General features: G+C 41.1%; 1 protein-coding gene across 1 annotated transcript in view; it reads left to right on the top strand.

Moving 5' to 3' along the window:
- LOC136255297 (hemicentin-1-like) overlaps positions 1 to 12002 on the top strand; it is a 239616-nt gene that overhangs the window by 102218 nt on the left and 125396 nt on the right. Inside the window, exons 10-11 of the mRNA XM_066048025.1 lie at positions 8598 to 8918; positions 9914 to 10210. Coding sequence (XP_065904097.1) covers positions 8598 to 8918; positions 9914 to 10210 — 618 coding nt within the window. The remainder of the gene's footprint in view (positions 1 to 8597; positions 8919 to 9913; positions 10211 to 12002) is intronic.

The raw sequence follows: 12002 nt of genomic DNA, 5'->3' as shown, positions 1-12002 counted from the left end.
CCCTTCTCGGTGACGAAGAGTGGTCCTGGCTGGGTACTTCTTTTTTTGCAAATAAGAAAGAACTGCCTTTACTGGGCACACCATACTATCAGTGGCACCCATGTACACTTTGGTACCCTGCTTGTATGGATCAGTTTATGATTGCTTAAGAAAGAGTTGCAGTAAACGGGGCTCTGTTCTGTTGTCAACTGTAATATCACCAAGTGATAAGTGGCAGGATGAGTCATATGAATCCTCTGCAGGGATAGTGAACTCACTGACCCTTAGGAAGCCGAAGAAAGCAAGGCAGCACATAGCCCAGAATGTAGTGCAGTCGTAAGAGGGAGCTTCTTTTGACAATGCAGTTTTGATGCTGCGTAGAATGGGAATGGTGATTGGCAGGAGTGGTTTGGTGAAGTGCCTGCCAGCTTGACGCTTCTTAATTCCCCTTAGGATGAGCTGAAGCCGGGGAGTGACTTGGTAATTGAACTGCTTATGCAACCCCTTGCAAACATACATGTATCCGACAGCTGCTAAGTAGATCTTTATAGTCCTCAGTGATATGTTAGATGTTGCCAAGTGTGTAACAAATAGTGTCAGGGTGCACTCCATTGTAGGAATTGGCTTTTTTCCCACCAACTTGCAAAAGTTGAAGTATCTTTTTTTACCTGCTGCATAGGTCTTCCTGCTTGACTTAGCCAGGCCAGTGTGTAGTAGTTTGTGAGCTTTTCCAAGGAGTTTATTGAGGTGGTCAGTTCTTAGCGAGGATGGTGGTTTGAAGCAATCTGTAAATAATACCCTTGATAGACAGGTGCAGTAGACAAGCTTGTTATATTACATTATATATATATATGCGTACATATCATTGCGTAGTGAACAGAATCAAAAGGTGTGCATATATACAATGTATTAATATAGCCTATACAGTATAGTCGTATGTGTTTATCAGTTCCCATTAATTGAGGGGTGCATGAAGTTTCTTAATGAAGCGTTTGAAGTGGCACTGAAAGGAGGGGGATGTCCAGTCCAGCTTTTGTGGTGATATGAGTTTCAAGAGTTACATTGGAATAACCTCCGGGATGATGGACACATGTGCATTCAGCTTTAAGAATTCTGCCGATCTGTTTCTGGAGAGCTGATCTGTAGCCGTGTTCAGCACCCCTGGAATATGGCAAGCTACAATTGTGAAACCGAAGTAGGCTGAGAAGAACCAAAGACACCATAAAAGATGCATGACCAATGGCTCCTTAGAAGAGCCCTTGTTGATTGAGTCTACCACCCCACTGTTATCACATTTGAATTGAACCTTGCTGCCTGACAGTAGTGGGCCCCACATGGCACAGCTTAAGACGATTGGTACCAGTTCCTTTGCCATGATATCCCTCCGTGCCCATTCCTTCAACCAAGCCCATTGTATCCATTGAGGTCCGAAGACCCCACCACAACCCCAGGACCCTGACGCATCTGTAGCAATGAAGTGGTCCGGGGAGGAGTTGTCAAGAAAGCTGGTCCCATTCCAACAGGATGCAAACAGGTGCCACCATCTGAGGTCCGACCGGAAGCCGGCTATGAGCCTTGTACTGTGAGATAGCTTTTTGGGGCGAGCTGCTGCTTTATACATTCTAGAGACAAAGGTCCTCCCTGGTATTACCACCTTAGTGGCATGCTGTAGAAGACCTACCAAGGACAAAATCTCTCTTTTAGTAGCTTTTTTGCGGGATAGCCAGGCTTTGACTTGGCTACGCAGTCGACTAAGCTTGTCTTCAGGTATGCGAGCCTGCATCAGTTCAGTATCTAAGGTAATCCCTAGAAATGTCAAGCGCTGGGACGGCCCCTCGATCTTTTCTAGCGCAAGCGGAATTCCTAAGCTGGAGCAGGTGTCCTTAATTTTTTGAAGGTTGTTGGCACACAAAGGGGAGTCACATGGGCCCAAGGTGAGAAATCCATCCAAATAATGCATGACCGGTGTCACCTGCTGTTGTTCAAGAATCCACGACAGCAGGTCAGCCAAGACATTAAACAGCTTGGGGGCAGATCGTAGCCCATAAGGTAAACAAGTGTCGATAAAGATCTGATTATTCCATTTCATTGACAATAGGTGACGATCGGCTGGGTGCACAGGAAGTAGGCGAAAGGCACTTTTAACATCAATCTTTGCCATCAGTGTGCCATACCCTATCTGTTTAATCTGGTCGATTGCCGAGTCTACGGTGATGTACTTCAGTGAGCATAATCCTTTTGGGATCCCTCCATTGATGCTGCCGTCAACTGGGTGAGACAGGTCAACGATTAATCTCCATTAGTTTGGTTGGTGGTTTTTGGGGATGACTCCAAAACGGCTAAGATGTGCGTGTGGGACCAGTGACTGTTGAAATGGGCCAGCAACCCTCCCTAAAGCGATATCCTCAGCCAGGCACTTCTCCACTGTTTCGGGGTGTTGGAGAGCACAGCATAACTTCTGCTTTGTAGATTTCAATGGGTGCAGTTGTTGCTTGAAGCCTATGCGGAAGCCCTGTGTGATTCCAGAGAGGAAGAAGTCAGCTAGTGGCTTATTTGGGTGGTCAGAAAGTGCCTCCTTCCATCTACTCACATCAAGTGGGGATGTAACTACAGTGGCTATGGGTGGTACTTTGACATCAGCTGGCTGGCTCTTCAGGTGGGTAGTCCAAGCAGAGATCCAATCCACGTAATTGCAGTATAAATCCTTGGTGTGCATACCAACACTGTGCTGCTCTGACATCACTGCAGAGGAGAAATAGATTTGGGTAACACTTGTGTCAAAGCAATTATGGGTGCATTCATACGCTTATTGAGTTAACATCTAAATATCCACGCAATATGCCCTGACTGCAACACATACTAGCTGCCCTTGTGAAACATGCAGATATACCCATATCGCTACCAATGCCTTTTTTAAATTTACACTATGTAAATGGTGTACAAGATTAAGATGCTAAGAAAAAAAAAAAGATAAACACTTGCCAAAACCTATGGAGACAATTCAAGACTAGTTGTTGTTCTGTCTATCCTGCTGCCTGTAAGTGCACTGGGAGGCTTTGTGATTCCTGTCTGTGACTCTAGGGTTATGGACACACCTGTAGCATAAATGAGCATAGCGGCAGGAAGGCCGGGAGCAACCGTTAGGGCTGTCATTCCAATCCAGGCATATAGGCTGTCTTGTTGATAGAGGTTGGTTTTGGCATGTTGACCTTTGATGAGGGTTTGAGTTTGGCTGGTAGTAAGGGGGAGGACCTTGTGGTCGATCACCCCGTATAGCCCTTTCTGGGAAGGTTGTGTTCCAGATGGTGATATCTATGGTAGACCACTGCTTGAGATTAGAAGCAGATGCCTTTTAACGGAAACGACAGTCACAAATTAACCATTTCCCTTCACGACAATCCAGGGATGCCCCCATTATGATTCTTCGATATCCCAGGAGATCTGCCACACGCTTGGGCTTGTGGCGAGAAACTATGGCAATGTACATCCCAAAACACTGCATCCAATCCATAATATCCGATAGCACTGGGGGTCGCTTCCGTGGTCTGGTATGTTGGTCGTCTGTGTTAAGATCTGCCGTGTCCAAGTAGCTTGGCAGGAACTCGGCCATCTCAACAAATGAACCATCCTCCACACGTTTCACTAGTCTTGCTGGTATTGGAGGTAGCCCGTTGCTGATCAATATCAGTTTCTCGGTTTGGGGCAAATCTCCTGTGTCATCGCTATCGATGCTGGCAATCTCGTCATCAAGTTCCGGGATATGTGACAGCCGGCTGCTGTCGGGGAGGTCATCAGGTGCTGCAAGCAAGACACAGAACGAATGTGCACATTAGCTACATAGCAGTGATTCAGCATGATGCAGCCTTACAAGTAAAGGGGGTGTGTGAACATCAATAAGAATACCAGCGCGGGGGAGGGGGGGGGCATTATTTCAAAAATTTTATTTTATTTTTTTGATTGCGTGCTGCAAAAGCTAGGGCATAGTGCGCTTTATTTGAAAGTAGCACATGCAGTGACTATTACGCAAAGTACAGCTTATACTGTTGCTTACCGAAGTCTTCGTTTTCCATATCCTCCTCGTCAGTGCTGTCTTGAGGTTCCGGGCTTGCGGGGGTTCCAGTTCTACGGCGGCGTGACGTCTGCTAAGTCTGGGTGGGTTGGATCGTCTCGGCTGGGTTGCTTCTTTTCCGTCGGCTAGATCTCACTGGGTCCATTTGTGTTCACGGCGGGAAGCTTGTGCTACCGCTGAGACAATATCTGGGATATCAGCGACCGTCAAGGGGCATGTCTTCAGTTGCTTCGCCCGAGAACCTCCCATACTGTTGGCTTGTTGTCTCTTTCTGCCGGTTGTGGTGGCAGGTGAATCCTCTTGCGTTGGCGAATTATTTGGAGGAGTCGCTGTCTTCCTTCTTCCTGCGGTGCTCTTGTTTGCACTTCCCTTCTTCTTCGGACCATTATTCTCCTTTGGCTTGAGGGGCATGGCTTGACGCGTTGCACTTGATCGCCGCTCAAAATACAACTGACTGTTGTCACGTGTTACTGCGCATGCGCTAGTGTTCTTACTGATGCCCTATTACTCCAAATATTGTCTCACGTCCTTGGTGGCAGCTGACGACTTCAACATTAACTTTGTCTAAAGGTATTTAAACTACATTTAAATAAACCAATAAATAATAACATAGTATGTATGTAACATGCATTGCATATTTGTGACCCAATTTTGGAAAACCATCCCTTTTGGCACATTGGTCAATTTTCTCTTTTGTGGCTAAAATGAAGCACTGGGTGTTTATCCATCTTTTGTCGAAATTTCAGCTTGATATATATTTTGAAGGGTTCCAGAGATATGGTCAATTTACTGTCTAATACATTACAAAGTAACTTTTCATCTTAATGCATTGAATTCTGTGAGTGATTAAGCATGACAAATTGTGACAAATCACTTTGTTTACAAGTAATTCCATTCCTACTCTCTAAAAATATTCTAAAGATACTTCTGATAGTTAAATAAAGTGTTCCTGGTCCTTTTCTTCAAATAAATGCCATGTATCATTGCCTAAGACTAGGTTTTAACCATTCTATACCTGAACAAATCACCCTATTTGTAAGTTAATTGTTGTCCCACGCATGGTGAAATCACTACATGGTCTGATAAAATCATCCATATCTCCTAGCAGAAAGAAGCTGTGGGTGTGAAATTTCACAGGAAGAAGGCTTACCGTATGGAGGGAAACTTTGGCGCCATTAAAATTTGGCGATTGACCATGAATTTACCAAATTTTCCCCATCCAAATATTTTGGTGGCGAAGAAAATAGCAAACCAAGCCTCTAATTTATTAATTTATTAAAGCTTTACAGCACAAGTGCTGAAGGTCTGTAGGACACCTGGTCCTAACTAATCGATTTTCTACTCGACCAAGGGATAGTGGGCCAGGCATTACATTAGAGCCAAACCTGCCTCAACTACCTCACTAGGTAGCTAGTTACCGTACACGTGGTATTCTCAAACTTCACCTCGAAACGGACATGACAAGTATAGCAAGTCCTACCATGTTAAGTACGATATTCACTATTCCAGAGGGTGTAGATCTACTGTCTATATAGTATTATCTTTTTGTTGGTAGCTGACTCCAGGCGCCGAATCGCTGAGAGGCGTGGCACTCCAGTTCTCGCTTCAGGCACAGCGATTAGTGATCTAATTAATTCAATACGGCATGTGCTATGCTAACAATTCGCCAAATTTTGCTAACAGCGATATTTTACTTGATTCGCCAAATTTTCCCCCCTCCAAAGTTTCCCTCCGTACGGTAATAGTTGCTTTATCCTAATGTGTAAAAAAATCAATTTAAAAAATATTGCTGAAATTTTCAATTGAGTTTTCCTGAAAATTTTGCATTTGTTCAAAAGGATAGTTTTCCAAAATTGGGTCACATTTGATGACTTCCAAATGAGATAGCTAGCTTCATGACATCTGGTTTTCAGAAGTAATGCAACTTCAACTTGCTTGATATGTACCGTATAGTAAAAAACTTTGGCAGTAAAAAGCTTTGACAAATTTGGCGAATAGCATTCAATTCGCCAAAGTTTTTTTGCCAATTATTTCAAATGATCACATGAGCACATTGAGTCTCGCATTGAGTAACTAGAACTTGAGATGAAGGTGAGTTCGTACCACCGCGCAATAAAGATCGAGCTGACTTTGGAAATCTTGATCTTTCGGCCTAGGAATGTGTCCCACAGTTGTAAGCACTCCTTGGGATAGCATTTCCAACCGGCTCCCCGTTCGCACATCAGTTAGTTTGTCGTCTCATGATGGATTTGGCCAAATACTTTGAATCTCTGCTACTGGAGTTCACTGAGAAGCAAATATGATCGCTCTTGGCATCGCAGGAGATAGAGAAGCACGCCGCCTTTGCTAGCACATCACCAGATCAGTAGCTACAAAAGTACTGCTACAATGACAACGCTAGCTATCTGTATACACTTACTACACTACTTAACTGATGAGTTAACATTTTGTCTTTTTATCCTTACTGAGATCATTACGTACCATACAGTAAAAACTTTGGCAGTAAAAAACTTTGGCGAATATTATTTCAGTTACTAAAGTTTTTTCTGCCAATTTTTTCAACAGATGGGTTTTGTCACATTTTTTTACCGCCAAGAAGTTTTTTACTATACAGTAGTAAACATTTGTCAACAAGTACCATATGCTGCCAAAATTAAGAATTGCTTTATTGTATACTAAAATAAGCTGCAAATCAAAGCAATGTTGATATTTAGAAGCTCATTTGTGACTGAATTTGACAAAACAAGGCTTCGACGCACAAAGCTTTGTTAGGAGATATGGTGGTTTTAAGGAATCATTGTGTAATAACTTCCCAGTGCCTACAGCTGTGCAAACAAAATTTGCACCAATTGTTCATCTGTTCACTAGCTATCACTGAGTGGGTGTATACATTTCTGATATCGTAAAATTTGCCCTGTTTTGAGCAGCTTTATTCGAGCGGGTAATAATATCACAGGTGGTAGTAATAGGGTGGGAGGGTGGGGGTGGACGTTGGTCTTAATATACGGGTATAAAATGGAGTAAGAAGACGATTGGAATCCAGAGGCCAAGTTTGGGCTCTACATGGCCCTCCATGGCCCTCAAATTACTCCAAATTGACTGAGAACACTATTGGCGAGCTCTCTGTGAAGTCCCAGCTCACTACACACCATTATCACAAAGCCATGGCCATTTAATGGTGCTAATCTCACACTCGTGGCTTTGACAGGGTCGGAAGAAAGCTGCTACAGAAACCAGACTTGCCAGTGCTGAAGGAAGTACAGTGTGAAATATGATAGTGTATTAGACCAGCAATCCATTTCTGGTAAAATGGTAAGTTTGATTTTGTGTGTGTGGAAGCCTTGTTATATGAAATCCAGTCACATTTTATCCATTTGACCATTTCCCACCACATGACAAATCCAACCCCATGCAAATAAAACAGTTATGTTTAATTATTTTCTGTATTTTATTGGTTAAACAAGTACACATATGTGATATCTATTTAAGCCTGCGTCAAATTTGTCAGGATAATAAAAAGCATAACATGCTAGAGTGCTATGCCTACATAATTAATGTTAGTATATTAGGTGAACATTTCAAACTATGGACCTTAATTTCTTGACAATATTTCGATCCTCCCTAATAAATCATTTAGAAAATACAAATTATAATTGCAATAGAGCACTTGAATGCATTACATATAGCTCCTTAGATTGATACACTAATAGAATGGTTATTGTTAGTGAAATAATCTAATAGACAATTCACTGTTTAAAATGATGTAAGAACAGTTGTGAACTAGGAGCATAAAATGCATAATTATGTGAAACTTTTGGAATACAATTTGGAAAAAAAATTGTGAGCATATTTGACTCAGGCCTTATAAAGTTTGTGCTTTTATTCACCACTGACATTCAAAGACAACACAATTATTAATGTTGAAATTTGTTAGATTATTCCATCTAGAAAAACGGTAGAAGCAACAAAAATCTATTTATATTATCTAATAACTTAGCAGAGTTTTGTGCTGCCAGTCACATTTATATAACAGTTATATGGGCACAATGTGGAGTCTATGAAATTTATGAACCCGAAGGCCGGGCTGTAGCGCACGAGTGAAGCGAAGGCGCTACTAAGGGCCTGAGGGTTTATAAATTTCATAGACTCCACATTGTGCCACCTTGTTTTCTAATATACTCCACGCCTTCAGGCACAATATAACGCGTGCTCAAAATCTGGGTTTATCCAATCGCTATGCATTGTTCACGTGCAGTGATTTAACAAGCGCCATTATTTTGTCACGTGAAGACGCATAGTTGCCATGGCGCTAGTATTATCACAAGAAAACCAGTCGCTTTTGCCGAGCCTACTGCAGAAACAGCCGTGGATGAGGTAAGTAATCTGAGTGTAACGTGAAATAGAGTCTAAAGCAGTTATACGGGAGTATATGAGATTTATTACCCACCTAAAACAGCCTAAATAGAGTCTAAGTACATTTAGGATGGCTATGTTTTCATGGTTGTATTATTGCTTAACTTTACTGTGTGTACACATTTCATTGGTACAGTTTATCCTACTGCTAACACCCCAGACATGACCAGTGCTACAGAAGGAGACACCAGTACAACTATCACGTGTACAGCAACTGGTGTACCAATACCAACAGTTAGTTGGACTGGACCAGATGGTAGTATTATGAATGATAGCAAATATACTATTAGTGATACCAGCTCACCTGTGATGATAACTGATGGTAGTAATGAAGTGTTCCAGGTTACTAGTGATCTTACTATTATGAGTGTTGTACGAGGAGACACTGGAGTGTACTCTTGTGTGGTAACTAATGTGGTGAATAGTGTACAGAGTAATACTACCCTCACTGTGATGTGTAAGTGATTATTTATGTGAAGTGTTGAAGTGATTTTGTCTTGCAAAGTATCAACAAAACATGTTTCATATGCACTTATTTCATATCACTGAAATACTTGATTCTAGAAATTAGACACTGCACCATGTAGCAATCCAAATAAGACTAATGCAGTATAGGTGATCAGTTTAGGTTTCGCTTCATAAGTTTTGCTCAGTAAATTATGTTCCAACACTATCTATACTAACTCTGTCTATTGAAGCTATTTATACAAAATGCTGAGGAATAATAGACCACAACTGTTCAGTGTTGGTATCCGTAGCTTGTTTTTGACTCAGTCTAGGAATTATTTGGCACAAGCACTGAAATATATAATAGTTATACGGGCACAATGTGGATTCTATGAAATTTATAAATCCAAAGGCCTGGGCTGTAGTGCACAAGCAAAGCGAGGGCGCTACTTAGGGTCTGAGGGTTTATAAATTTCATAGACTCCACATTGTGCCCGTATAACTGCTTTAGACTCTATTTCACATTACACTCAGATTACTTACCTCATCCATGGCTGTTTTTGCTGTAGGCTCGGCAAAAGCTGCTGGTTTCTTTGTGATAATACTAGTGCCATGACAACTATGCATGCTCACATGACAAAATAAGCACCCTCGTCATATCACTACATGTGAAAAATGCATACTAATTGGATAAGCTTAGTTTTGAGCATATGCTATAATTATTGTGCCTGAAGGCATAGAGTATATTAGAAAACAAAGTGGAGTATATGAGATTTATTACCCACCCAAAACAGCTTAAATAGGGTCTGAAGACAGAAAAAATACTAGCAGTATTGACATACTATGAATTATTGCTGGTGTGTTAATCTTGCCACATCAACACAATCCATGTGTTCAGTATCTTTAGCTCACCAGTGGAGTAAAATTGCATACGTAATTGTCATTTCTAATTAATGTACATTTTCCAGTCATTTCAGTGGAATTATTCAACATTTTTACTAATAGATGCTCCATCATTTATTGCACAAGGAATGGATGATACAGAAAATGAAGGAGACACAGCTAACTTTTATTGTCATGCTACTGGTGAACCAGTTCCTACCGTCAGTTGGTACTTTAATGATGTTCCAGTGGATGTGACTAATACAGTGAAGTATGATGTGGTATTGACAATGTTCTCTACCAGTATACTAAGTATCTTAAGAATCAATAATGTACAGTCATCTGATGTGGGTACCTACACATGTAATGCTACTAATGTAGTATCTAGTGACACTACTTGTGGAGTACTAACTGTTAATGGTGAGCAAACATGTTACATGCACATTCTTTATCTACAACGTTGTGTTGTATGTAACAGTGAGTGACTGGCTGCATTATTGATTTGTACTAGTAATAGCATGGGTAGCAGTGAAATTTGGGATCAATACCACGAGTGTTGTATTGGAAATGGGGATAAATTTCACGAGGCAAAGCTGAGTTGTATTGGAAATGGGGATAAATTTCACGAGGCAAAGCAGAGTGAAATTTACCATTTCCAATGCAACAGGAGTGGTATTTATCCCAAATTTCACTGCTATACCCATACTATTCCCAGTTAATACCATACTCGCTGCATATACACATGCTGTCATTAGCGTTGCCATGTATGCAATTTGTCACTATGTACTAAACATGCATCAACGCTAATTGGCGTTACATTGTTAACATAAATTCTAGCTAATGAAATTGCAATTACAACTTTTTCACTGCTACCAGTGAATACGGGATAAATTTCACTGCTACTATTGAGACTTTTGTATGGGCAGTGAAGCAGGTACCCTATAGTAAAAAACTTTGGCGGTAAAAAAGTGTGACGAAACCCTTCTGTTGAAAAAATTGGCGGAAAAAAACTTTGGCGATTGAAATAATACTCGCCAAAGTTATTACCGCCAAAAATTTTACTGTACGGTACATAAGGATATTAAACAGCAAGGTGTCAACTCATCAGTTAAGTAGTGTAGTAAGTGTATAGGTAGCTAGCATTGTTGTTGTAGCAGTACTTTTGTAGCTACCGATCTAGCAACGTGGTAGCAAAGGCGCGTGCTTCGCGGCTATCTCCTTCGATTCAGAGAGCGACCGTATTTACTTTTCCAGTGAACTCCAGTAGCAGAGGATATCACGTATATCAAAGCATTTGGCCAAATCCATCGCGAGACGATGAACTAGCTGGCGTGCGAACGGCCGGGAAGCCGGCTGGAAATTCTATCCCAAGGAGTGCTTACACTGAACAGTAGGACAAATTCCTAGGAATGATCTCATAAGTCTCGATCTTTATTGCGTGGTGGTACAAACTAGCCTTCATCTCAAGTTCTAGTTACTCAATGTGCTCGTAAAATAATTGGCAAAAAAAACTTTGGCGAATTGAACGCTATTCGCCAAATTCGTCAAAGTTTTTTACCGCCAAAGTTTTTTACTATACGGTATGGTATTAATAATATAATTTCGTGTATCAAATAAGTATGGTAGTTCAAGCACTTTTGCATGGACTGCCACTAAAAATGCTGAAGTCATTACTCATATTGTAGTACAAAAGGCATGTACAAGTACCTGTAACCCAATAACTCAGCTGTAAAAAAATACATCATGAAGGTTAACAAATAACTGACAACATTACAAGCTAATATCTGGAATGTTCAAGAATCAATGTTACTACTAGTATATTAAAATTAAAAATGAAGTAGTGATCCAAGCAATAAAAGTAGTGAAACAAGAGATGAATGATGGTATTACAGCATAGCTCGGTTGGAAAATCTCTGCAAGCTACAGTAGAGGTGATAGTGTAGAGTGTTCAGATACAAAACTATCATTCTGTAGAGAATTCAGCTACAAACAAATGACCCTGTAGAAAGTTAAGCTACAAATACAGTAGGTCACCCTGTAGAGACATTAGAAATCTCACTGTAGTGAGCTACAAGTCACCGTATAGAGAGTATTCAGCTATGCAAATAATTCACCCTGTAGAAAGTTCACCTCACTTTGTAGAGAGTTCAGTTACAGACAAGTCAGCCTGTAGGGAGTTTAATTACAAACAACTCACCCTGTAGGGAATTCA

Source organism: Dysidea avara, chromosome 5 (genome assembly GCF_963678975.1).
Source record: "Dysidea avara chromosome 5, odDysAvar1.4, whole genome shotgun sequence".
In the NCBI taxonomy this organism is placed as follows: domain Eukaryota; kingdom Metazoa; phylum Porifera; class Demospongiae; order Dictyoceratida; family Dysideidae; genus Dysidea; species Dysidea avara.
The sequence above is the reverse complement of the archived record's forward strand: the minus strand, read 5'-3'. Positions and strand labels throughout refer to the sequence as shown.